Source organism: Fonsecaea pedrosoi (assembly GCF_000835455.1).
Source record: "Fonsecaea pedrosoi CBS 271.37 unplaced genomic scaffold supercont1.7, whole genome shotgun sequence".
NCBI classification, from domain to species: domain Eukaryota; kingdom Fungi; phylum Ascomycota; class Eurotiomycetes; order Chaetothyriales; family Herpotrichiellaceae; genus Fonsecaea; species Fonsecaea pedrosoi.
In genome coordinates this window covers 1,974,298-2,000,758 of record NW_013550609.1, presented here as the reverse complement: position 1 = coordinate 2,000,758, position 26,461 = coordinate 1,974,298, and the positions used below count along the sequence as shown (strand labels likewise).

Below are 26,461 nucleotides of genomic sequence, written 5' to 3'. Positions count from 1 at the left end.
TTGTTGTCGATCAAAGGATTGACACGGCGGAATGGCTGACCATACCTAGAAAAGAAAACAGATAGGAATCTTAAAAGTCGGCAAAGACTATGCCAGCCAGAAAAGTAATGGTGTAGAAAAGTCACAAATGGCCATGCATATGGCGATTGTAGATTTTTCCGTCTCATCGGAACACAAGCATGGCTTTGTATAGTCACGCTAGTGCCCGATGGAAAGATGTCTGTATATATAATATATGGCTGAAGAGCCGGACATTTGCTCCCAGTGCCCCTTGGAAGAGGCAAAAAGAGCAAAGACATTCGAAATATCAAAACGAGTTCGTGCCTCCTTTCTTTTGCACATCCACCATTCATCGTCACTTTCCTTCTCGTTTCACATCACATTCCCTATCATGCGGCGAGCACTTGTCTGTCTCCCATCTGACTGACCGGGATACAGAAAAAGCTCAAGCCGCAGCTGCCGCAATAGGTAGAGCTCTTTCCTCGGCGGCCTCCTTGATCAAGGCTTCGGCAGCCGGGGACTGTGCGGCATGCTCAAGCTGCGCATCAGTCCACAAGGACTGCACTGGTTCGGCATCCTTGACGCCCACGCCCACAAAACCGCCCTGGGCCTCCCAGTCCTTGACGCGCTTGATGTTCAAGCGGGTCCAGACGTTCTCCAGCGCGTCGATGAGCTCGGCGCGCAACTCGGGAGTATGGCCTGGCGTGGGCGTGATGCGGAGTCTCTCTTCACCGCGAGGAACAGTCGGGTAATTGATGGACTGGACGTAAATGTCGTGGTCATTGAGTAGCATGTCGGAGGCTTTCTTCGCAGTTTCGGCGTCACCGACCAAGAGCGGGACGATGTGCGATGGATTTGGGATGACCGGAATACCTCTCGCGGTGAGATCATCTTTGAGAGCACGGGTGTGAAGTTGTTGGAGGCGACGGTCTCCTTGATAGACAGCCTGGTATTCAATAGCGGCACGGGCGCCGGCCATGGTCGCAGGTGGAAGAGACGTGGTGAAGATGAATCCTGGCGCAAGAGACCTGATAGTATCGACCAAGGAGGCAGAGCCAGCGATGTAGCCACCCACACAGCCGTATGCTTTACCTAGGGTCCCTGTGATGATGTCGATCCGATCCATCACGGTGCCTTTCTGGGATTCCTTGGTTCTGTTTGGGTTGGCGTAGACATCGTAATCAAGGTGCTCGGCGACACCCGCGCCTCGCGGCCCGTACATTCCGACAGCATGGACTTCGTCGAGGAATGTGATAGCACCGTATTTGTCCGCAAGGTCGCAGATAGCTTCGATGGGAGCGATGGAACCACACATGCTATAGACAGACTCAAAAGCAATGATTTTGGGTTGCTCCGGGGGTAAACTGGCGAGTTTCGCCTCCAGATCGACCAGGTCGTTATGCTTGAAGACCATTTTCTTTGCACCAGAGTGACGAATCCCTTGAATCATGGATGCGTGGTTCATGCTGTCACTCAGAATAACACAGTCGGGCAATTTGCTGCCCAGGGTCGCCAAGGTAGCATCATTGGCGACATAGCAGGAAGAGAAGACCAGGGCGCCTTCTTTGCCGTGAAGATCGGCGAGTGTCTTTTCGAGTTCCACGGCGTGCTTGTTGTGGCCGGAGATGTTTCTAGTTCCTCCGGCACCCGCTCCGTACATGTCGAGCGTTTCGTGCATAGTCTTCAGGACATGCTTGTTGCGACCCATGCCCAAGTAGTCATTGGAACACCACACCGTGACCTTCTCGTCTTTTGCAGCCATGTGGGCACGAGGAAACTCCTTGGCCAGGCGATTGATGTTGTTGAAGTAGCGGTACGACTTGTCCTTGTGCTTCTTTTCGAGCTCATTGTTGTAGAAGCGCTCGTAGTCGAAACGTGGGGCAGGTGGCGCATTGGGCCTAGGGCCGGCGTAGGTGTCAGGTTTCTTGACGACATTCTTGACAGTCTGAGGAGGCGGAGCTAGGGAACCGATCAGTCCAAAATTCAATACGAGTATGATTGGTGGTGTATACCTGGCTGAGGAGAGCGGAACAGATTGGTGTCCACGCTAGCCTTCTTTTCAGCTGAGGTGTGCAGCTTTTTCTCGAGCAGAGATTTAACCACACCAGCACCAGCTGCGACATTGCCATAGCTGCGACGAGTGTTGATGCGAGCACTCTGGACGGCCAGAGCCTTGTTCATGACGGGGCATCGTCTGGCAATGAACTGCAGGTTCGTGATGGTGCCGCCACCTGGAGATTGGCGGGTCGAGGTGGACAAAGAGCGCAGGGTCGCAGGAGAAGTTTTCTTCAAGAAGGGGCAGACGCCCTTGGACTGGTGAAGCAGAGCTTCCATGGTGAACGAGCCGGTTTGTGTGTAAGGAAACAGTGACGGATAGGGTGGTAACAGAAAGGACAAAATGGACAAAGCAAGAGGGCGAGGACGTGGATGGGATGTGTGTTAGATGTGGATGGGATGGGGTGGGGATGGAGTAATATTTGCTCTCTCGGTATTGTTCGGTGGTCGGAAATAGAAAGAATGGAAAGAATATGGGGTCGAGCGGCAGCTGCGGCAGGGTTCGACAATTGGCCAACCACAGACCACTTATTAACGTGAATTGCTCGGTGTCTATTGCCCAATTCGGCCATCTTGCCCTTTCTGCCATTCCGCTACTTTCTGCAGAATCTTTCTACCGAAACAATCTGCCAGGTTCTGGCCACCAGCCTAGACTCAGGTACAGCCAGGTACGGCCACAGGCACGGATCTTGACTCGTCCTCGCGGAATCAGTGTCCGACCACCACATCATTCTCGCTAGCCAACGTATCCCATGCAGCCGTACTGCGGGATTGAAATTCAATAGCAGAGCCGCCATCCAGCTCACATCTCGCCAAAAATCTCAATCATCTCGGGTGCTAGCTTATGGTGCAGGATGAATCGTCTTTGCTGACCGCTCGTGCAGCTCACTTTGCCTGGGCACTCTAGCCTTATTTCGACTCTGGCTGGGCTGTCATTCCTACAGTCATCTTGCCTTTCAAAGGTCGCTATGACTTCACTTCTACCACCTCTGCGCCTTCGACCATCCTAATCCGACCCTCCAATCTTGGTGCAATAGCCTGAAGCACAAATTTCAGTATCAATGACCAGGTCAAGAGTCGAGTCGATCGATATGCAGTACTTACCTTGGTCCAGTCGACTTGAAACTCCCCTTCGTTCATAGGGTCTACACACCCGGCCTCACACCGTACACCTGCCAGACGCCGCCATTTCCGCGTCACCCTTCTTGCTACGAGAGATTCCCGCTCGTTCAGCATATCTGAGTGATCTTGGACGCGATGGCTGCTTTCATCTTCTGAGTCGTCAAGCGGGGTTGTCGTGCCTGTCTGACTGTCCATCGGCTTCAACTGATTTTCGCTTACGTCGTCGAGATTGGGCTCCACCACTGGGTGTGTCTCATGCAAGTTCTCGTGGATGGCGTCCCAATGCCGACTCAGGCTTTTGCCCCAATGCTTCCACTTGCCAATGATCTTCAACGACATGAAATACTGCCGAAGCATCATGCTTATCAGGATGCCATTCTCTTCCGAGACAATCTCTTCGGCCTCGCCCCCTTCCGATTTGACCAGTAAAGAATCGTAGCCGTCTTTGCCTCTGCCCATGTACCCTCGTGTGACAAGGACGTATTTTCTTTCCAAGTCTAGTGGCTGACCACCGACCCTGGTCCACTTGATTCGGTGGAGGGGTGGCAGTGATGGGTCGAACTCAAAAGTGATATTGGAGACTTGGGGGAAACGCCCTTCGAGGGCAGGATATGCGCCGACCGAATTCTCAAGAGCTGCAAGCAGGGCCGCTCCTGTGACTCGGATGACGATAGTAGGGTCCTCGAATGGAAAACTTGACATCCCGTTCATCAGCAGATACTCCGAATCACTCCAGCAGGGGCTTACCAATTCATGATGTCCTTCAATTTCAGAACCCCCGGCGGGTATATCTGGTCTCCACGAATGGTGCCGGCTGCCATGAGGCAACAATCGCCATTATAGTGGGCTCGCATCAGATCGCAAACAAAGTTGCCGATATTGGACTCCCTAAGTCTCACTGTGGTAAATCTCGCGTCGAGGGGGGCAGCCGTATACCCCAGAGGCTTTTCGAGTTTGTCCTTCAGGGACGCCGTCAGCTGGTCGACAACTCGTGTCATTTTTTCGTCCTCAGCAATATCCGACACGATATCCCGCCGGACAATGTGAAAATCCCATCCTTTGCCGCCCGCAGGTCGCCGTCGTGCTTCAATATAGCTGAGTTGCTTGAAGTCGCTTCCCGACCGCAAGACATGAGTCCCGTTGATCAGCGAGTGTTTGTAATAATGGTCGTGTCCTCCAAGTACGATATCGATCAGCCCTTCTGGTATCTTCTCGGCAAGTTTGTTATCGTTCGGCTCTCGCTGGTGTGTTAGAGCAATAATGATCTCGGCGCCTTCCTCCCGCAACTTGGGCACTAGTTCGATAGCTGTTGCGGAGGCTGATTTGTAGATCAAGTTGGGAGGTAAAGAGTTGATGGTATCCAACCACTCACGTTCCACGAGGCCAATGACTCCGATCTTGACGCCATTGGAGGCGGTCAGCATGACAGTTTTCGATGCTTTGCCGAGCGGAACATCCGGGCCATGTTGTGGATCTGTAGGCAGTCCTCAGCATGGGGTAATACACTGGATCGGTTCAGTAACACGAACCCAAGACGTTGGCCAGTAGCCAAGGAAATGTGCACTGTCGGGCAAGGCTCCGAAACTGTTTGACGCCAAAGTCGAGGTCGTGGTTCTGCAACACAGATTAGTTGAGCGGTTGGTGATAGCGTAGGATATCAGACTCTTGTCACGCACACCAACACAGGCGACCTGCGTTCCTATCATATTCAAAACGGGCACCATATGCCTCCCTAGTCTTGTCAGTGACACTCTACATACCACGCTTATCAGATGAACAGAGCAGAGCAGAGACTACCTTTTGTGACGCTGCTCTCCAAGCTGGGATTGAAGGCATCCCCTGAGAATAGCGGGATCAAGTCCGGCTGACCTGAGAAGCGTTCATCGTTGCGGTAGTAATTGCATACAGTCTGAAAGCGGGTCACGCCGCCGACTGGCTCTCTGGAGAAAGCATCGAGATGATAGACTAGATGTTGAGAGGAGTTACTTTGTAAGTGGTCCAAAGGGGAGAAGACCACAACCCTCGGTGACAGGGAGGAGTATCCCTACCGTCGTTGAAGTGTAAGAGGCGAAGATCTGGTGGAGTCGACGTATCACCAGCGGTGTAAGTGACCGCTTCTTCCATTCTTTCTCTACGTCATCCGAGCCAGCTGAGCAGACAGGATTTCAGGAGAGGGATGAATTTGTGGGAGATTGAGGAAATCAAGGGTAGTTCAAGAGAAGCTTGGTATTGGGAAGCAGTGAAAGGATAAGGATGATATCAAGGGGCGACTATCTATCTACATGAGACAAGGAGCGGGCGGGAGGATCGAATAATAATATTGGGTGCCATGGTGCATAATGGCGATATCCAAATGGGGGTGTGTGACACCGACGAGGCTTACATAATGCCACCGTCTCACTCAGCCTTGTTCCTTGTTCCCAATGCGCATTAAAGTTGTTTCTGGGGTGGAAAGGTGCGAAAACACTAGTAGAGAGGTGGTGGTGGAAAGATGTATAGACAAAGGAAAATAAAAGGAAGAATTCATCAAGTGCTCGCTGCACAGGTACTTGGTGGTCTGCGTGTGCCTCATCGATACATGCCCGCAACTGGTGTAGACAGAGTGCTCGGTGGTTGATAAGGTGTATCGAGGTCCATTGGCTCTGTTGATCGTGTCTCGGTCCTAGAGTTGCCGCTGCGCATCTAAGCTGTCGTCTGGGAAAGTGAAGTGCTGCAGAAAGGATGCGCAGGCACACCTTGTGCGCCGGCTTGTAGTCATTGATCGATGTGCACCTCTTGTTCTCATGGCTCTGCTTTCTCAAAGGGATCTTGCCAGAGTAACCCCAAGCGACAGAAGAGAAAGAAGCTGGAAAGAGGCCGAAAGCAAACCTGTGTGATGCAGAGAAAATATACAGAGTTCATGCCGAACGATCAGTCCATCCTCGCATACGCGACCATGCCGAGAAAACTTGAACAGGGATCGTCTCAACCCCATCCAACAAGCCTATGTATTTCCCCACGACAACGCCACGTTTCTTCCTCCTTTGTAGTTCCAGGTCTCATCAAAGGTCAGTCACACACCTAGTCACCCAGCATCTAATATGAAATAACATGCAAATTCTAACACACTCGCTCGCAGGCAGTGGCCCTCTATGCCGAAACCACAATTCTTCACTACCAAGCTAAACATCGAGGGTCCGAAACATGTCACATGCGAAAGCCGCGAAACCGGGGTACGCGCAGGCCTCGAATATTTATTTATTACGAGGCAACAGCACAAAGCACTGCAAACTGGCCAGTCCCCGGTTCCTGTGGACGCGTTGTGGGATTTGTTTCGCCCGATGACGCTTCTTTTATAAGAACAGAGATCGAAGAGATGCCCGCCTTTTTCCTTAACACAAAAGACCTACCACACCCTTTTTTTTGGTGTCGATGAAATGTTTACGACTTCCACCCTCATTTCCAACCCGAGCTTTTTTTGTTCATGACCCTTTTTCTTTACACGCGACTGAGAGTCCTCTCCCGGTCTACGCGAACGTCAGAACCCCTCCTCCGCCCTGTTTTCGTCAAGGATATTGCGATCATGGTGTCGCAGGAGTCGGGGAAGTTTACTGCGGAAAGGAAATTCCGAGGGCAAGAAAACAAAAAAGGGCGGACAAGGCAAAAGGACGGACGGATGGACGTACTCGTATCCACGGCACAACCCCAGGCGATGAAGACAAACCTGCACCGTCTGAGGCGGAACAAGTCGGTCAAAAACAAACTTGTTTCTTCAAACATGGCGCAAAGCGCGTTTGTGGCAGGTCTACCAAGGGAAAAGGGGTGAAGGGACCTTTTTCGGTTCTTGCTCCCCTCGCCCGACCGCAGCACCAGCCCGTTCGTTTCGCTTTTGTCCATGAGCTGATGAGGACAAAATCTCACAATAAAGTAGTTTTCAATCTGAGCCTCCCTACTAGGGCAGCAAATGCCGGGTTGTGATCGTGGATATGTGCGGATCTGTTTTCGAATTATTCTTCATCTGCCTTTCGACTTGCCGGGTCGAGCAGGAGAAGATGTTGACGGGTGGTCGCGAGAGGAAGAGTGGAGCAGAGAGCTGGATAGGACGAGGACGAGGATACACACCCGATGAAGACGAAAGTCCAATAAGCCAAATTTGAGACAGCCGAAGGGAGCGTGCATTGTCTCGGAGACGAACAATCACCCCAGACTTCTGGCTATCAGAGCAAACATGAGAGAGCTTATCTGAGGGTTCAAATCTTCGTCCTGTCCCATCCAGTTCAGTCCAGTCCAGCACTGTTACACTCGCCAAATGGTCAAGATTGGAGACACGAGACATCAAACGACCCGGCATGCACCTCGTTGCCGATGTTCCTTGCTAATCAATCTCCCGACTCGCTGACTCGTCAGCAAACCTGACACCAGGACACAGACGCAGACACTGCAAAAGGTCGTCGACCTTGACCCTCGCAAACGCCTGGTTCACATCCTCCAGACCAATTCCGACTAGCACGTCGTCGCCCAGATATCCCGTCCCCAACTGCGACATGTATTCCACGTCGTCATCTTCCTCTTCCTGATTTGCCGCGGCAGAATGAGGCCTCCATGCCCACGCCAGACTCGGTGTGTAAGTGAAGTAAGCTTGGCTTTTGACAAAGTCGTCCTTGTGTTCAGTCTCGTCCTCATATAACCCATCCCCGGCGCCTCTTCTGACCACCCTCCCCTCCTTCTCACGCGAATTCCCCCTTGTAGCATTCCATCCCATCTCCTTTGCATCGGGCCAGTTTTCCTCCTCGGTCCACGGCCCTGCTCTCTCGTTCCTCATCAACAACGGAAACTTACTCACCCCTAGCATCTGGAACGGCTCCCTCCCCTCCCACACGACGACATATCTCTCATACCGAAGAGGCAGATCTAGCTCGTTGCTAAACTTTCGATGCATGATGGCAAAGTGAACGGAGCGACCGGTGCTCACCGCCGTGCCATTGGTGTTCTCCTCGTCCTTGCAGGCTGAATCACCCCGCGCCTGGGCTCTCGTGCAGAGAATGAGTCGTAGCGAATTGGAGCCTTGATGCCAATGGCCCCTGTTGCCCAACGAGTCTGCGAAATGCCCTTCACTGTGGGAGAAGCAGGGCTCTTCCAAGGCCGAGGTGAGGTTGGGCGAGGTGAAGCCGTTGCCGGTGAGTTTGGCAAAGGTGCGTCCCCTTGTGGTTGGTCTCGCTGCTGTCCACCTTCGGGGCATTGCGTGGTGTATCGAGAAACTTGTGTGATTCGTGATGTTGTCAGGACCGAGGGCGAGGGAGGCATTCAATCCGAGACTTGTAAGCATGTCGATTTCCTGTGCCAGTTCATCTTCTCCATCCTCCTCTTCTAGCCCCTGACCGATCAAGTCGTACTGAACATACGAGTCGTCGGCACTCGGGAACCAGAGCATCCAGTTCTTCTCTATACGCGCTCGGCTTTGCCTGGGGTTTCTAGTGATCTCAGTGAGATGCGGGTAACTCATCAAGGGCTTGACACCGAGTCCTCCGTGGGTGCCTGTGCGCGCTTGACCCTCTTCCTTGTCCAGCTCAATTTCTGCGTCTCTAGCTTCCAGACCCAGATCCCTGTCCGCTGTCTCGATACCGACGACCGTCTTGCGGTGGTGCTGGCGATTCAAAACCTTTTCGAAGTCCGGGTAGACCTTTCGCAGATCCACGATCCAGAGCCCGACACAACCGTAGCGACTGGCGCTATTCACCAGGATTAGAGGCTCGCCTTTCCCGCTCCAAAAGACTCGTGGGTCGTGGAAGCCAGGGATATCTGGGAACGCGCGCCATGAGTCCGTACAGTTCTCCGCCGGGGTTGGGGGGATGTTGATCTTTCGCGGGGTCGTGAGACAGCGTAGCCCGCCGCTGCCGCCCAGCCGGGTATCAGAGAGGTCAGATGAGGAGCAGACACTAGCGTCTAGTGGCAGAGCTTGTTGAAATCGGGGTTGTCGCCGTTCAAGGTATAGCGCAGGCTCTCCATTCGCAGCAGGTCGTGGAGGAGTGACATTATTGCTGCGTTCATCCGGAAACCAGGTCAAGGGCGAGGCTGAAGTGTGAGGAGGATGACAGATATCCGCCAAACAGATGTGAGACTCTTGATGGAAGCCGGTCGTCACAAGGCGGGAAATGAGAACATATTTTGCGGCCCCGGACCAGTGTGGGAGGGGGATGATTGCCGGATTGAAGAAGCGCGTGGCGTCTTTTGTTCGCGCATTCTCGGAGCCTTCATCTCGCTCTTCATGCTCTCGTGACAAAGGTGCTCGTGGAGACCCGAGGTTGATGTTATACAACACATTCGGTAAGCGGATATGTGAGGTATGCGTGTTCGGCAAGGTAGGGCAGTGCGTGAACTGCGTTATCAGAGGGTTTGCCAGAGGTATTTCCTTCAGCTTTGAGACCGCTGCGCCTTGTTCACGGATGCCTGATGAACCGGTCAGGAACAGGTGTGGATGAGTGCTGGCATTGACGACAAATACTTGAGCGCCTCCAGTCACATAGCTCTGCAGCACGCCATGAAGAAGCGCATCCTGTGATGAGCGGATAAGGGCACGGTGCGATCGGAGGCGGAGGACGATCAGGAGCGTGAGCACGGCCAGTGTCGGGGCAAGAAATCGACGGGCTGGAGGGATAGAGAGCATCATATTCGATGCGCAGAGGACAAGGATCGAGTTCTTGCGATAATTCAAGATGACGGGTTGTGTGGTCGTCGTGAAAGATCGAGGAAGTGGACAGTGAAGGCTTTGAGAACGGATTTGTGTGCGCATCCATCTATCTTCCTTTCCCCCCTTTCCTTCTTCATTTTCCAGACTCCGTCTTCCTTTCTACCAGATTAATTCACTGCTGTGTCGATGTCTCTCTGTCCCTCTGTGCCTTTGCCTGTGGCCCTCCACAACTAACAATGAAGATCCCCACCTCCTTATGCCAGAATCCATGCCAAACTTCTCATAGAGGCGGACTGGTGAAGAAGGAGAGCGATGCTGGCCATGGAAAGTCTCAAATGTCCACCACGCCCTATCACCCATAATTACACTCGACAAGGCCAAATGAGAGCCTCGCGTGATCCAGTCAGAGTCAAACGTCTGCTCCCAAATGTGTCAAGTTCCCGGTCTGGCTCTCTCTCTCTCTGAGCACCTTATTATAAACCATCAATCTATACCATCCCAAAAAAGACCGACTGCAGGCTGACTGCTTTACCGTTGTTCATTTTCCATGCCTTCATTAAACGCCTTCGCTGGTTGAATACTGCCTAGAATCCAAGGTCCAATCTTTCGCCCGTCGTCCTCGAGTTGAGGAGCTCCATCATGGTCAAACATCCTCATCTTCCGATTTGTCAGACCCGTCATCGTCTTCATCATCATCGTCGTCGTCCTCCGAGTCCCATCCCTCGGCCTCCAAGTTGGGCGATCGGATACCGAAGCTTAACAAGAATCCAATAAATGAAATACCGCCAAAGACGCCAAATGCTAGGGCTTCTCCCTTGGGGCGGACTCGGGTGGCAAGTGAGAAGAGACTGCCCGAGACAAATGGGCCGACGGCTCGGCCTGCAGCTGAGAGTGTCTGTGCAAGGCCATTGAGAGTCCCCAGGACAGAGTGATTAGGCGCCGAGTTGGTGATCTGCGCATATAGTCAGGAGAATTACTCACCGCCGTCCTGCGAAAAGACTCACCAATAATAGAGCGCTGGTTAGACCGCCTACTGCCGCCACCGTTTTGATAAGAAGGACAGTACAAATCTCTAGCCATAACCATACCGCGCCATGTGTACCCATTTTTCCGTCAGCATCGTCTTTGTAACCCACCCAAGGCATAAGGACGTAGGCAATCACAAATCCAGCTAAACCAATTCTGTATGCCCATCTATTCCCCATCATGTCCCGCAGTTTGCCGAAAACACCAATCTGGAATAGAATGGTCACTACTCCGGCGAAGGCGAGCGACAGACCGATCTCTTCTGGGTCGAGGTTCCGGCCAGTGGGTGGTGAGGCTTGGGCAAAAATGGGGTAGAGCGAGTTAAAGGAAATGTTAGCTAGTTGGAAAATGAGGTATGTCACAAGGAGGAGGATGGTGTCTCGGTTGAGCACATCTTTCTTCTTCAATTCTTCCGAGGCAGGGAAGAACACGGGAGGCTCTGTCCCGCCATCGGTATCTTCGTCGTCTGAAACCTCCGCAAGACCATTCGGATGGACTGGGGTTTGGTGGCTTTTGCCTTTTCGGCGGAGGTAATGAGGTCTGCTGGAAGAGGTGAACTGCCAAAGCCATGAAAACAGGTTGCGCACCCTGGATCCCAGAGGTTGGAGATACTGTGCCTCTTCTAAGCTTTCCTCGAGGAAAAGCGACGTCAATACGAAGTCTACCAAGAGGATTGCTGCCGAGAGGAGGTTCGGTGGAAGGTAAGGGTACGGATTGGGCTTCGATGTATCGAAAGGATTGTTGGGAAACACCAACACGCCGCCAATGATGGGGCCGGTGATGCCTCCAAGGCCATAGATGACAGGGAGATAGGTGAAAGCCCGCGATTGATTGCTTCGGTCGGTAATCTCCCCAAGGCAGGTAGAGACAACGCCTTGGTTACCATTCAGCAGACCCATAAACGCTTGAACCGCAATGGCTTGTGGTAGCGTCTTCACAAAACCAAAGGCCACGAAGCAGGCAGCCGTAAATATTGTGCCCATCAATATTACCGGTTTTCTTCCAATGTGATCCGACAGCCATCCCCAGAAGAAATTTGTCGCCAGCTGCGCAAGCGCAAAGGCAGAAGCGATTGTCCCAACATATATGCCCACTTGGCCTTGTTTCACTTCGGGGAACGTCGACGCCATTGCAGGCAGGTAGGGGCTGATAGAATTGAGTGCTGTCTGTTCGCACAGAGCTATAACGGCTAAGATGGCCATCTGTTTCTTCGGCAGCGGCGAGCTGTGTTGGTGGTTGTCGTCACCATTGTGCAGGTCGTGGCTGGAGGAGTTGGAGGAATCCGACAGCGGTCGTCCACGAGACTTGGGAGGCGATATGCCGCCAAATGTCTGGTAGTGAGGAGTCGAAGACTTGCGACGAAGGAGAGGCCCATGATCGGAGGGCTTCATGACTGTAAATCAAGCATTCATCAGGATGGAGGAGGGCTGCCTGTGGCGGGGCGCAAGGCTAAGAGGCAACCTCAGAAGGACGAGGTATAGATGAAAGTTGAATGTCGAGCACAAAATACGGCAGTCAGCGTGCAACAATCTTCATGACAATAATGAACCAAGATGTGAGAGCCAAAATAGGCTCGATCGTAGCTGGCGATTTGGGCGGCTTGTAAGAAAGTCTTGACTTTTTGGCACCGATACATGGGGAACTTGCATGGGAAAGAGAGACTGCGCCCCGGGCCAATGCGGACTTCGAGTTCAAATGACGTATATACATGGTCAACTTAGCGAGGCCAGAAAAGGCAAATGACGAATGACGAATGACGAATGAGAATGGCGCTATTACATACCGGTATTAGTGGACAGTAGTAATACACCCACTAGCGAATGAGGAGGTACTCAGTACCACTACCATAAATACTAGGTACATCTCTAGATACTACAAGCAGGTAGCTGTATACTAGGTAGATACCCAGCAAGCCAGTATTTGATACACAGTCTGACCGTTCCTCTGTCTTCACACCCTTGTTGCATTAGGGCTATGGCATGCCGGGTATAATCATTATCTAATAGCTTCGCCGCAGTCCTCAGTGACAGTCTGGGGCTGGTATGATTGCATTCGTAAGGCTCAATCCGTTCCCGCCACGGCCACCTGCTCTACTTGCGACGTCACAGCTCCATTCTTAACTTCCCCTGCTTGATTTCCGTTCTTCGCGGTGTTATAATGTTGAGTAAAGTCGTATCGAAGCGCCATAGGCGACCGCATAAACTCTCGCTGGGCTTCCACATCGCCTTCGATATCCTTGAGCATCTTCAAAAAAGAATCATTCTCGAGTGCTTTGTCCGGGTCTTGATCATACAGTCGTTTGATGTTGTCCGTGGAGATGGGATCCGTGACTGTCTGATATCTCTGCCGCCGCATCTCGGAATACTTATCAAGTATACTTTCATCCGCTTTACCCTCATAAACGCCAATCATGCAGTCATATAAGCCACCGATATCCACAAGACCGCCGGTGAGTCCGAGACCACCAAAAGGGTTACAGACTAGAGTAATGCGTGAGCGTCACTTCGCACGGTGGTTCGTCCGACTTACTGTGTGCAGCATCTGCAGCGAGCATAAACCTGCCAACTCGCATCTTCTCCACCAAGCGCTGATGGATCTTGTACGGGCTGATCGCCGCAAGGTCATACTCTCCTGGCTTGGGATGACCGGGCAACATGGCCTCGTATTTCATGGGTTGCCGTGCAATCAGTTCTTCTCGAGTGAGTCCAGAGATCTCTCCGTAGCTGACACGCCACCAGCCGCTGCCGTCTGCATTTTTGGTGAGACGGGCAACCATATGCCAGTGCTCTGGGTGAATAAAGAAATTGGCATCGTCGTATCCGAATTTTTCGAAAGGGTACGCCACCTAGGGAGAAAAAATGAGAACGAATAAAGAGAAATGAAAATATTGGCTTGCTTACATTCGTCGCCACGATCTGTTTGTCCCAGGTATAACCAGGGAAATCCTTTGCGCCGTACAGCTTTCTTCTGACTGTGCTCGATGCACCATCGCAACCCACGATGTAAGTTGCCTCAAGACGTTTCGGGCCCTCGGGAGTCTCAACATCCACCCATGCCTTGTCATCATCCTGACCAATATCCATCACTTTGTGGTTGAAGAACACTTTCAGACTGGGCTGCTGGATGGCGTGTCTGTACAGCAATCGATCGAGTTGCGCCAATGGCAGACACGCCAGCCGATCCGGGTCGTCGTGCATGAGGGTGTTGTCGAACCCAGCAAGATAAGTGCCGTCGAGTTTTCTCCAACATGTCTTTACCGGATCAAACCCTTCCTTTCGAATGTCATCAATGACTCCAGCACGGCGTAACTCATACGCAGCCGGAGGACCATAATACGCTGCGCGAGGAGAGTCATCCAATTCACCAGCGGCTTCCAGGATATGGACAGTGACCCCTTTCTTCGCCAGCATCAGACCCAGAAGCAAGCCAGATGGTCCAGCACCGACGATGATTGTCCACGGTTTCTCAGGAGACGCCATTTCGGTATCGATGTATTGCAGGCCGCGAAGACACGTGAAAGGGCTGTATAACTCCAAGTGAAAAAGCAAGAAGCGACAGGTGGACGATAGTATGCTAGGAAGGGTTTCGTTATGTTTTTGGTTTTATATCTGGCAGGGATAGTGTCAAGCCCCGCGATCTTTCTCCATCCAATGTCAGGAGATGCAACACCATCTCGAACCCACGTCCAAGATTATGGGGGGTTCTCCGGAGGTGGAGAGGGCACAGATGACCGAATTAAACTGCCCACGGCTGACTTGGCCTCGCCAGTAGGAGGTGGGGCAGTGGTTGGTGCCATTGTACGAGATACATCTGCAAGTCGGATAGGAACGAAAGAACTGCTAGGATCTTGGGCCTTGCTGCTTTCTCGGTAGTTGGATCGCAGGTTTGTACCTTGGACTGAAGAGAGGGCAATGCAAGCAAGACGAATCGATAGAATAGCGTGTAGTAGGTGTCTTGAATCTGTGCGCAACCACACGGTCCTCGCTCTACTCCAACAGTTAGCCTTGTTCACTTTTCCCCCAAATCGAGCGCAGCCATCCTCACAGCCCCGCATTGGAGTGCATCCAGGCTGCCAGGAAAGTCAGAGGTCAGTATCCCGGCATCGATAGGGCATTCAGCCACTGTTTGATCAGTAACGGCTTGATCACTGACGAGAGCTTAGTGGGGCTTGCCCGGGCGACCTCGGTCTTGTGTCGTTGTTCTTTTCACCACAGACGTGTTCTTACTACCTTTTCATTAATCTTATTGAGAGATCCACGAACCGTGTATCTGACCAAATCCGCCCGAAGCGATGTCCAGTGCCCAGGAGAATAGCGTGGCTGAAGCCCACAAGATCTTTTACGACCAAGGCTTCCAGATCCGAACCGAAGTCGCTGGGCCCGAACATGTCCAGCGTTCTCTTCAAAACAACTCTTCTGATTTTGCTCGGCCGATGCAAGACTTGGCCACGGAGGTGGGATGGGGAATGATCTGGGCCCGGCCGGGACTTGGTGAATCCTTCTCCCCTTCTTACACGTCTGTTTCATCTCGGAGGAGTTATCATTGAGACGAGTTTCTGTCAAGACTGGTAGAGGCTAACATTGAGTTGCAGAACGTAAGACCAGAAGCTTGTTAAATATCGCCATGCTCTGTGCTTTGAACCGAATGACTGAGCTAGCTGTGCACGTCAGAGGAGCGGTTCACAATGGGGCGAGTGAAGTGGAGATTCGAGAGGTTTTGATGCAGGTTGCGATCTATTGTGGAATGCCAGCGGGGCTAGAAGGGGTTCGAGTTGCTGAAGGAGTATTGAAGACCATGAGGGAACAAAAGGAGTCTTGACTTGGACTGATGAATTCAATGGGAAGAGGGAAGAGAATGCTGCACGTGCGCAACGTTGGCGTGAGAGAGAAGCTGCACATTTCCGCCAACACATCATCACAAATCACAACAGGAACCTGCCTGAGTGTTTCATCCTCCCAGGGCCTGGTCAATTATTAAGACGATCATCTTGTAGGTAGTGAACTTGTTTATATGTACTCGGTAAGGGAGACCATTGGCAGAAGTGGAACTCTAGCTATCACTGAGCAATTCATCTAACGTACCGAGTACAAAATCACAATTTAAATAATTCTGCAGGATCTGGTTTCGTAGCCATTGAGGTGCCTGAAAGTACTTATGGTAGGAGTAAATGTACTTACGGAGTAGCTACGCTCGCTCAGTACAGTCAGAAGGGGGGGCAGGGGGGGCCAGTTTGGCGTTGTAACGGGGCGTCAGGCACCAATCAGTCTTGGGATGGCACTACTTTAGAGGACCCCCCCAAAAGGCGAGTCCCCAATGTGGTCCCTAACGGTGCCTGCAGTGCCAATGGTTAGGAGGTGGCGGGTGGTCGATGGGCACCTCGGCAGCCTTATGTCCCGATGCTAACTAAAGTCCCTTGTACTGTATCATTATTGTCCGCCTCCCGCTGACAGCCAGCACACCACAGCAGGACCAGCATTGCACGTCTGCGACACTGGGCTGGCTAGCAACATCCGACCGCATCTGTCCATTCAACATTGTTCAAATGGATCATAGACCACTCATCTTGGTATTATTTACATCCTAGTGCTCATCGCGGTATCGCTCTGATATTGGTTCCGATTCTCTGAGCATCCTACCTATTGCACAATCGTTCGTCGCCGGGAATCCATCATTCCTGGTCGTCAGGCTGCCTCACGACCTCAGCACCTCCAAATTTATCACCGATGACTCGGCGCAGCACAGCACAAACTCCCGCGGAGTGATTCGTGTTCATTGGCATCTGAAGGATCTCGAACATGCCCAGCGACATCCAGGGCCGATTCTGCGTTGACTCCGCCCTCTCGCGCCTCCCGATCGCATACTCCATCAGCTGCGCTGACCATGGCCAGCTACCACCAAAATGGGCAGCCCTACTACCCGACAGGCAATCACCCTTCGTCTGGTCAGAATAGTGACCACGTTTCCTACGGTGCACAATCCATCTATCCTCCAAGATCTCTCGAACGCTCGCCGAGTTTTAACGCCGGGGACGACGAAAGGTATTTCGATGGAGAAGAGCAGCCGCGGGGAGCGCAGGGACAAAACTCGTATGCTCCGCCCACAGGAGCGGCAGCGAGTCCTCCAGTGAATCGATCTATGTCGGCGAACATGCACTCTTCGGTCACGATGCCATTCAGGACAAATACTCAACATGCAGGTTTGGGCGGGTACCAGCATCAGTACCAGACTGCGGCACCCGCTCACGCTCCCTACAATCCCGCTCAGTATCATCAACAACAGCAACCGCAAGCATCGTACAATCCACAGCTCTATGCAGCCCCCCAGCCTGCCCATCCCACAAGCACCTATCAGCCGTACGTTCCAGCTGCATATGGCGACCAGAATCTCGCTCGTCGCACATCTGTCTACAACAGCTACGGTTCCTACGATGCGAACTCTCAATATAATTACTCCTCGTCCCAACCGCCCCCGCCACCTCCTCGGTCTGACGCAGTCGCATTTCCCAACCCGCAAGCCTACGGTGCGTACCAGCACGATATATCACAACAGTACCCTGGCCAACATTACGGAGTCTCGTCGACTTATTCCCCTCCGGCTCCTGTGCCTCCACCACACGGAAGGTCGGCAAGCATACCTGAAGAGCCATATCCATATCCTACTGGCCCGTCGGCAACATACCCAGCCTCGAATCTGACGGCCTATTCGTCTCCTGATATAAACCGCAATTCCTCATTCGCGAGCCGTATGAGCAATCAGTCTGCTTCGCCACAGCCCTCGATTCCGACGCCACCGAGCAGACAACCTTCAAACCGGTCACCTCAGCGTACGAATACACTCGACCGTCATCCCCAAGGTAGATCATTACCAGGCCTTCCATCGGAGCCGGAGTCGGAAAGTGACTACTTCAATTCGACAGGATCGCGTAACAGTGGAGCACGCATCACTTCTTCGGGCTATGAGGATTTGATGCAAGATTTAGATGAGGCCATAGGACAGACCTCAAGGCATACAAGGTCAGGCAGCGACTACAGACACCGCAATTCGAGGGACGGTCCAGCGGATGCCGTTTTCCAACATCCGTCGCCCAGACCGCATCTTTCGCCAGACGAGGCGCCAACGCATCTCAACGGGAATATCGCCTCCACCGGGGATGCTTATATCAACTATGGCGCGTTCACCGACGACAGTGACGCCGAGGCCGCTGCGGGGCTTGCTGCTATGCAAGCACTAGACGAGCAAGAAAGGGCAGAGGACGCGCGCCGGCGTAGTGGTTCAGCCACCCTCTTCCCCAGCCAGCCACGTCCGGATGAAGCGGCTGCTAGACTTTCCTCCCAGGAACAAAGCAGCGACAGCGATTATGCCGGCTACGGTGATTTGAGTCTCGCTGGAGGAGGGTATGCGCCTGATATGGCTTATGGCGACTCTGTTGTGTCCAACTATGCGAGTGCTGCTACGGCCATGCCGCAAAGTGAACTATACGGGCGGCTGAACACCAGAATGAGTTCAGTACGCAGCTCTGGCGTCTCTTCAGAAGGACGGGAGTCGCAGACAAGCGGATTTGAGTCGATCCCGCCTCTAGACAGCGTTCATCCCTTCTCTTCCACGCATAATGTCGCTCGTGTGGACACTGGAGGCACAGGCGGTTTGACAGAACCCAGCCCGCACCCCAGACGGTTAAGCTATGAAGACGGAGACGAATCAACTATGATTGAGGCAGAAACTAATCGGACTTCTGCAAGCTCAAGTCCATCACGGGAAGAGATGCCGGATCTCTTCTTCCATCCTGGCATGAGCCAGCAGCGTCCCCTTCCACCTCCTCCTTCACTCTCGGACTCGGCTCTGGCACTGCGAATACCGCATTTGATGCCTGCTGGTACTTATACTCAACAAAGCCGATTCTCTCAGTACACCGATCCGAATTCACGCGCGTATCCAACTGCCCCAGACGCCTACCCCAACACCCTACTCAGCCCAGCGAGCGTTCCTCGGTCTACTTCGTTGTCTAGTGCGCGAAGTGCTCCTCGGGCCGAACAGGTTAACCGCTCGAAAACAGATGCAGACCGTCAGAGGCTTCTGAGGCAGCAGGGAAGACCGATGTCTGATCTGTATGACATCTCCAGCCCGCAATCTGCGGTAGCACTGGATCTTCCCGCAATTCCGAGGAAGCGGTACAACCCGTCCAAACTGACAGCTGATCAATTTAAGAAATGTTCGGAACCCTGGGCGCTGAGCTCGATCTTAGCGTGGATCAGGGATCTGGCCGAAGAAGAAGTTGATTTGAAAGAGAATAGCATTGTGGAAGGCATTGTTGCACTCTTCATGAACAAAGTACCAACAATGTACATTACGGAGGCTGAATCCCTGGGAGAACGAGTTATCAAGGAAATGTTCGACGCGAATGCTCTGGTGAGAGAAGAAGAATGGGTCAAATTCGGGCCCGGGACGATGTCTGGGGTTCTATATCAGCTGACAGGCACCGGATGTTACTCCTCGAAGCTACATTTATATCATACCCGTGGGCGATGCTACTCCTATCATTGCATGCGGACTCTCAAGAAACTCGATCTTGATAGCCTACCTATGGAGAAGAAGTCTGAAGATTGGGCCACATACTACAAGCTCAAGAAGGAGGACGTCGAAACCCACGACAAGAAAGAAATCGAACGGCAGAACGTTTTGCACGAAATTGTCACGAGTGAAGACCTTTATATCAGCCAGCTGGATGTGCTCAGAGTGCTATACCGCGATCGACTTTCTGGGGCGCAACCGCCTATCATTCCCACCAAGAAATTGCCGACATTTCTTAGGGAAGTGTTTGGTGGCGTGGACAAGGTCAAGAAAGTCAACCAAGACTACCTTCTTGGTCAGCTCAAATACCGACAGACAGAGCAAGGGCCCTGGATTGTTGGCTTCAGTGACATCTTCCGGGAATGGATCCGAAAAGCGAGGCCCGTGTATGTGGAGTATGCTTCCAACTTTCCTCGAGCGGATTACCTCATGCGTCGTGAAGCGGAACGAAATATTCCCTTCAAGAATTTCCTCGACCAGGCGCGGGAGGATAAGCGGTCGAACAGATTAGGATGGGACAATTACTTGAAGGCACCGATCACCAGGCTGCAGCGATACAGCCTGTTACTCTCCACCGTCCAAAAGAACATGCTGAAGGACTCCGAGGAGAAGGCCAACTTGGCCTATGCCCTGGACGAGATCCGCGCAGCCACTTTCGAATGTGATTCCAAGTTTGCGGAAATGACCAAGAAAATGGAGCTGATCGAAATGCAAACCAAACTGCGGCTTCGACCACCAATGGAGAAGGAAGTTGAACTTAACCTCGATCACCTGGGGAGAGAAATCATCTTCCGGGGCGACTTGCAGCGTGCTGGCGGTAAAGGGTTCCAATGGGTCGAAACCCATGCGATTCTCTTCGATCATTACCTGGTCCTAGCAAAGCCTCTCAGTCGGGATCGCAGGGAGGGATATTACGACGTCTCAAAAGTCCCCATTCCGATGGACTTGCTCGTCCTTGAAAGTTCCAATGACCCTGCAGTTATAAAGTCCTCGATGAAGGGTATCGGAGCCGTCACCACCACGGTCGCACCTCGTGGCGCAGTAACCCCTGATAATCGGCTTACCAGGGCGCAGTCTACTGCTAGTGGCGGGACTCCTGGTCCATTGTCACACACAAATACCAATCTCTCGGTAGGATCTGGCAACACAAGCCAGAGCATGGTTCCCATCACTACATTGGAGTCAGGCAGTTCCAAAGAGGAGAAAATCATGTATCCTTTCCGCGTCAAGCATCTCGGCAAGACTGAAACGTACACTCTCTACGCACCAAGCGCTCAAAATCGGCAGGATTGGTGTGAGGCAATCATTCAGGCGAAAACGAGGCATGCTGAGGCGCTGTATAAGCAAAATGCTGAGCCGTTCAAGCTGCGAGTACTGGCAGACACAGCATTCGGCTACGAAGGCCTCACGTATCCCGCGAAGCGAATACTGATCAAGGGGACTCCTTTGGATCGGGCTATCCGGGAGACGGAGAAGAAATTTGAAGGCCAGGGCCGACCAGCACCTGTTTGCCGAGCTCCTGTCAACTGCGCCACTGTATTCAATCAGCCATATGGTCGGCTTATGTGCGCCGTTGGAACCGACTACGGCGTGTACATCTCCGAGTACCAGAATTCTCGGGGATGGATCAGGGTGAGTCTAAACTGCGATGACCATTTTACTCAACTGACATTTCCTAGGCTATTCAGATGCATCGAGTGACTCAGGTTGCAGTTCTAGAAGAGTTCAACCTATTTCTGCTCATCTCAGACAAGGCTCTTATTGCCTACCATCTCGACGTGGTTTGTCCGCCCACGGGCAATCCGGTCGCGCAAAACGACGCCTCCAGCCGAAAGGCGCCACAGAAATTATCCGGCTCCAAGGACATCGGCTTCTTTGTGACGGGCAGAATGAAAGAGCGGACACTGGTCTTCTATAAAAAACGAGATGGTATAGCCTCGACCTTCAAGGTCCTCGAACCTGTCCTTCAAAAGAGCACCACCACTCGATCACGTTTTCTGCCATCGGCATCTCGGCGTGGACAGACGGAATTCTTCAGGGAATACGACGAGTTTTATATCCCCGCCGAATGCTATGGGTTGAATTTGTTCCAGTCAAGCTTGGCGATATCGACCGCAAGAGGGGTGGAGGTATTGACCCTCGAGAAAAAGCAAACATGGAGTGTACCGAACCTGCGAAGCGAACAACCCGAAACACAAGCCCATCTCAGCTCCATTGCGACTCGGATCAAAGACCTCAAGCCTCTGGGGATGTTCAGGCTCGGAGAGGCGGAGTTCTTGGTCACGTTTGAAGAATGTGCCGTCTATGTTAACAAACATGGAGATATTTCGAGAGGCGTGGTGATGGAATTCGTCGGTCGGGCCAAGTCAGCGTGTCTCTACAACCAGTATTTGATCTTGGTCGACGACGACTTTGTGGAGATCCGAGACGCTCAGAACGGTCGGCTGAAGCAAGTGATCGCCGGGAAAGACATCAAATTGCTCGACGACGGCGGTGGTGGCTCAGGAGGATCTCAAACCCAGACTCAAGCTATGTTAGGAGGAGGAATTAATGGACTCGGCCTCAAGAACTTTGGAAATGCACCACGGACGCCGAAGATAGTCCTGCAACACCCAGAGTACGAAAAGAGCCACGTCGTGGTTGAGCTGTTGTTGACCACCGACCCGGCCTGAGATTAGGAGCGGCGCTTCTTGGAAGACGGGGTACCGGCAGGGGTCATGTTCTACTTTTGTCGCGCAGTAATGGCGGTTTGGGGGACTTCTCGGTGTTTCAGGGAGGGCGGGTGGACGAGGAATGGAAAGTTCATGACTGAATGAAATATGAGTTCTGGTTACCACCGCTCCTATCGGTCATGGGCAAGGGATGGGCTTTCCCCTGGGCTATATGAAGGTGGAAGATATGGAATGGCAGATCTCACATATGACTAGTCCATGCTAGAGGAATGAGTCCCCGATATTGTTCATCATGGGCCCGTTTTAATATGACGTTTGAATTTGGTAGGATTGTTTGGATTCCGCTAAGGCTGCGATTTCATCCTCGGAGAGACTCAGCGCATGCCAAGCGGGCATCCTGACTTTTGGCCCCAGCGTCTTCCTACAACAAGCATCAGGATTGCTTTTAGACGGTCACCACAGACATGTGTCTTCGTATTGAGATGCTCCATGACATTTAGAGAGCCTACGTCCGTCTCTCCAGCAGAATATGACGCGCAGGAAGTGACATGCGCTGTCACTACCCGCGGAAGCGTCCTTGTACCAACACCCGCTCCCACCTCTCGCTGACAGCCAGCCTGTGCCTTGCCTTGCCTCGCCTGCGCCATGTTGAGCTCGTTTGTACAGAAGTTCATTGACCAGTCCTCGCTGTCCTCCACCAATGACAACCGCCCGTCAAAAGCCTCTCTGTTCCGAGACCAGTTCAGACTGCCCGCCGGTCAAAATCCCTTGCACGAGATCACCGCCGAACTATACCTACCTCTTCCCTCGACCCCAGCGGGAGGCGCTGTCACCTCCGGAGAGAAGTTGAGGGACAATGGCAATAAATATCAGGGCGAACTACACTTGAGTGAACACTTTTTGTGCTTCTCGACGATCCGAACCAGTTTCCTGCCGACCGCAAGCCATGCATCGTCCACCTCCTTCACGGGCCCTACGCAAGGTGCGGGCCCAGGAGGGCATGGCTTTACTCTGCCCTTGTGCTCGATACGGAGAGTCGAGAGGCTGAATAGTCATCAAGACAAGTTCTCGCTCGCCCTCACCACCTTTGAGTCCGTCCAGAGACCGTCGACCGAGAAGACCAAGGTGGCACAGCCTCCTCCCCGCAAACTGATCCTCACCCTCGACGGTAGTCGCATCGCCTGTGAACGCTTCTGTGACGGTCTCAAGAAAGGGTTGAGGGAAGGTATGAAAGAGGTGGACAATCTACGGCTTGTGGTCTCTCAATGCTACTCAGAATACCTTCTGGATCCCGTTCGCCTCAAGGCCAAGGAGGAAGGAACCACACCGCCAGATCCGCCCGACACGGGACTCGGAATGCTGTTTAAATACCCGGGAGATGCCAGAAAACTTAGGGATAGGAGTAAGATCAGACTCTGGGGCGAGTACATGCGGGAGAATGGCCGAAATGCCACCATCGTCCGCCAGCCCACGTTCCACAAACTCATCCGTGTTGGGTTGCCAAACCGTCTGAGAGGCGAAATATGGGAGATCAGCTCCGGGTCTTTCTACACGCGGCTGAGAAATCCCAACCTCTACGCCAAAACCTTGGCCAAGTTTACCGGAAAGGAGTCCTTGGCCATCGATGAGATTGAGAAAGATCTCAATCGGAGTCTGCCAGAATATCCCGGCTTTCAGAGCGATGAAGGTATTGGCAGGCTTCGACGCGTCCTCACTGCATACAGCTGGACCAACGAAGAGGTTGGCTACTGTCAAGCCATGAATATAGTCGTGGCGGCCCTGCTCATCTACATGTCAGAGTCTCAGGCCTTCTTCACACTCGGCGCCTTGTGCGACAGACTGCTTCCCGGATACTATTCAAAGGACATGTATGGCACTCTTTTGGACCAGCGTGTCTTTGAAAACCTCGTCGAACGGACAATGCCCATTCTTTGGGAACATCTGGTCAAGTCAGATGTCAACCTATCCGTAGTGTCACTGCCGTGGTTTTTGTCACTATACATCAACTCGATGCCTCTTGTATTCGCCTTCCGGGTACTTGACGTGTTCTTTCTGGAGGGCCCAAAAGTCCTCTTCCAGATCGGTCTGGCTATTCTCCGCATCAACGGCGAAGAATTACTCGACGTGAGCGACGATGGCTCTTTCATCTCGATCCTCAAAAACTACTTTTCACGGCTGGACGAATCCGCCCACCCTCATTCGGAAAACGAGAAGCTGAGGGCTATTACCAAATTCCAGGAACTCATGGTAACGGCTTTCAAGGAGTTTGCTGGCATTACACACGCCAGTGTCGAAGAGCTAAGAGACAAACACATCGAGGGTGTCAAGGAGGGGCTTGCCACCTTCGCCAAACGGACATCAATACGGAACTTGGGACCTGAAAGCAAGAAGCTCAGTGCTGAAGATCTCAGTGCCATCTATGATAGGTTCTTTGGCGTGTTGGCTGAACGACAAGAACGTGCAAAAGCTCGCGAGGTGGAGAGGAGGAAGCAGCAAGACCAGAGAACTCGGCCTGGTCTATGGCCACAGCATTCATCTCGCAACTATGACGAGCCCGGCCGCAATGCCCTACCTTTGCAGACCATGGACTATGATGCCTTCAGAGAGTTCCTAGCCAATACGGCCCGGTGGGCAGTGACAGACTCGCCCTCGTCCCCCAGTAAGGAGATTGCCAGCCCCAATGCAAGCCAGAGAAAGCGGAGCAAGACAATGTCTCAATGGGGATCAGGGCCCGAACCCGCCGACCACGACTTTATGCAACGCTTGTACGGCAAATGGGACGAGTCGCATCATGGAGAGATGACGCTTCAACAACTAGTTCGTGGCCTTGCGCAGTTCAAAGGCACGACGGATATTATGAATTCGATGAGTCTATTCTTCGATCTCTTTGACGACGAAGGGACGGGGAAAGTCGATCGGGAGGGCATCCTGAGGATGTCTGAATCCCTCTTGTTCCTTTCTCGGCGAGGCTTTGATGGCACCATTACCCCGTCCGACACAAACACTGGGCTGAGTTCTCCACTCAGTGCTTCGGACGCAAAGGAGGGCCTGAAACTGAGCACCAATGAGAAGTTTCTAGGTAGCGTCAGTGCCTTTATCAGGAGGTGTTTCGAATACGCCGACCCGGATGACGCCGTGGAGGCAGCAAGCTCGAAGCTCGAGGCAACAAGCATAGACAGACCAGACGACGAGGAAAATCTACTTGATCTAACCGAGACACGATCGAATCACAAATCCCTCGCCTCGCCCAAACCGACCGAGAAAGACCCCCTTTCCGAGACGACACCACCCCATACGCCCTCATTCTCGAGTGGTCAAGACAATCGCAAATCCTCTTCGTCTCGCGCCGCCTCGCATAACCTTGCCCTTGATCCCAATAAACCCTTGCATATCACCCTCCCGACCTTCCGCATGGTCATTCTCGCGGATGAACTTCTCGAGCAATTCTTTGAGACCTTCTTCCCTCAGTCTTTCCGTCTTGCCGATATCCCTCCGAACGCCAGCTCCTTGTCGTTGGCCTCGACCACCAACACACTCTCGGGGAATCTAACCACCTTCACAAATCTAGGCACGCCGGTCAAGAACTTGCTGAACGGCGCGCCGTCCAACAAGACTCTGCCTGACGTGGGTCGTGCTGGCGGTGTTGTGGAACCGGGCTCTCGCGGTCTGCGAGGTGTTTTGGACAATATCGTGAATGACGGCATGCGGATGGCGGCTGAGATGCGGAAACGTATGGACGATGCGCAGAAGGAGTTTGAGCGCAACGCCCGCGAGCACGGGCAGAAACCTTATCGAGACGACGACGATGACGATGAGGACGATGATGACAAGGATACGGGGATCGGGAAGAGAGATCAAGAGTTGTTGGAGGGGGCCGAGGTGGCTAGTATCCGACCTTCTATCGGTCCTGGGGGGAGTATAGACGAAGGCGGCGTGAGGAGCCGAGCCGAGAGTTCTACAACGTTGAGCTCAAAGGGAAGTGGTAGTGGCAATGGCAGTGGGACGGGGACCCTCAGCCGCAAGACCACGGGGAGTGGGAGTGGGAGTGCGCATAGTGTGAGTGTTTTGGATGTCAACGATACGTCTTTAGATTCGACAGGCTGAGATGGTTGAATTAGTTAGGTAGCTAAGCAGGGAGGGATCAAGGAATCAAGGAATTCAAGGGAACAAGGAATCAAGGAACAAGGCGTAAATGTGAATGGAATGGAATGGTAAATCAACCCAACCAACCGACTGACTGACTGACTGGCTGGATATCGCTATATTGCTATATTGCTATACTGCTATACTGCTTACTTTGGAAGGCCGTCACAATGAAATCATCTTCTCTACTGCGTACAAATATGTAATG

General features: G+C 52.7%; 8 protein-coding genes across 8 annotated transcripts; 3 read left to right on the top strand and 5 right to left on the bottom strand.

The window, feature by feature from the left end:
- Nucleotides 1-445: 445 nt before the first annotated feature.
- Z517_10781 (5-aminolevulinate synthase, mitochondrial) lies at nt 446-2,334 on the bottom strand (the record flags this gene model as incomplete). The annotated part of the gene is made up of 2 exons (XM_013424390.1): nt 446-1,959; nt 2,013-2,334. The coding sequence occupies 2 exons, from the start codon at nt 2,332-2,334 to the stop codon at nt 446-448; spliced, it is 1,836 nt and encodes a 611-aa protein (XP_013279844.1).
- A 687-nt stretch (nt 2,335-3,021) lies between these two features.
- On the bottom strand, nt 3,022-5,301 carry Z517_10780 (uncharacterized protein; the record flags this gene model as incomplete). The annotated part of the gene is made up of 7 exons (XM_013424389.1): nt 3,022-3,093; nt 3,160-3,871; nt 3,925-4,651; nt 4,707-4,791; nt 4,854-4,909; nt 4,972-5,142; nt 5,226-5,301. 7 exons carry the CDS (start codon nt 5,299-5,301, stop codon nt 3,022-3,024), a joined length of 1,899 nt encoding a protein of 632 aa, XP_013279843.1.
- Nucleotides 5,302-7,531: 2,230 nt separating this feature from the next.
- Z517_10779 (uncharacterized protein) lies at nt 7,532-9,823 on the bottom strand (the record flags this gene model as incomplete). The annotated part of the gene is made up of 1 exon (XM_013424388.1): nt 7,532-9,823. The coding sequence occupies one exon, from the start codon at nt 9,821-9,823 to the stop codon at nt 7,532-7,534; it is 2,292 nt and encodes a 763-aa protein (XP_013279842.1).
- A 664-nt stretch (nt 9,824-10,487) lies between these two features.
- Nucleotides 10,488-12,261, bottom strand: Z517_10778 (uncharacterized protein; the record flags this gene model as incomplete). Its single annotated transcript, XM_013424387.1, has 2 exons — nt 10,488-10,796; nt 10,849-12,261. 2 exons carry the CDS (start codon nt 12,259-12,261, stop codon nt 10,488-10,490), a joined length of 1,722 nt encoding a protein of 573 aa, XP_013279841.1.
- A 670-nt stretch (nt 12,262-12,931) lies between these two features.
- Nucleotides 12,932-14,349, bottom strand: Z517_10777 (uncharacterized protein; the record flags this gene model as incomplete). The annotated part of the gene is made up of 3 exons (XM_013424386.1): nt 12,932-13,350; nt 13,400-13,715; nt 13,771-14,349. The coding sequence occupies 3 exons, from the start codon at nt 14,347-14,349 to the stop codon at nt 12,932-12,934; spliced, it is 1,314 nt and encodes a 437-aa protein (XP_013279840.1).
- Nucleotides 14,350-15,161: 812 nt separating this feature from the next.
- Nucleotides 15,162-15,688, top strand: Z517_10776 (uncharacterized protein; the record flags this gene model as incomplete). The annotated part of the gene is made up of 2 exons (XM_013424385.1): nt 15,162-15,360; nt 15,462-15,688. 2 exons carry the CDS (start codon nt 15,162-15,164, stop codon nt 15,686-15,688), a joined length of 426 nt encoding a protein of 141 aa, XP_013279839.1.
- Nucleotides 15,689-16,750: 1,062 nt separating this feature from the next.
- Z517_10775 (uncharacterized protein) lies at nt 16,751-22,110 on the top strand (the record flags this gene model as incomplete). The annotated part of the gene is made up of 2 exons (XM_013424384.1): nt 16,751-21,070; nt 21,118-22,110. 2 exons carry the CDS (start codon nt 16,751-16,753, stop codon nt 22,108-22,110), a joined length of 5,313 nt encoding a protein of 1,770 aa, XP_013279838.1.
- Nucleotides 22,111-22,755: 645 nt separating this feature from the next.
- On the top strand, nt 22,756-26,214 carry Z517_10774 (uncharacterized protein; the record flags this gene model as incomplete). Its single annotated transcript, XM_013424383.1, has 1 exon — nt 22,756-26,214. The coding sequence occupies one exon, from the start codon at nt 22,756-22,758 to the stop codon at nt 26,212-26,214; it is 3,459 nt and encodes a 1,152-aa protein (XP_013279837.1).
- Between the last annotated feature and the right edge of the window lie 247 nt (nt 26,215-26,461).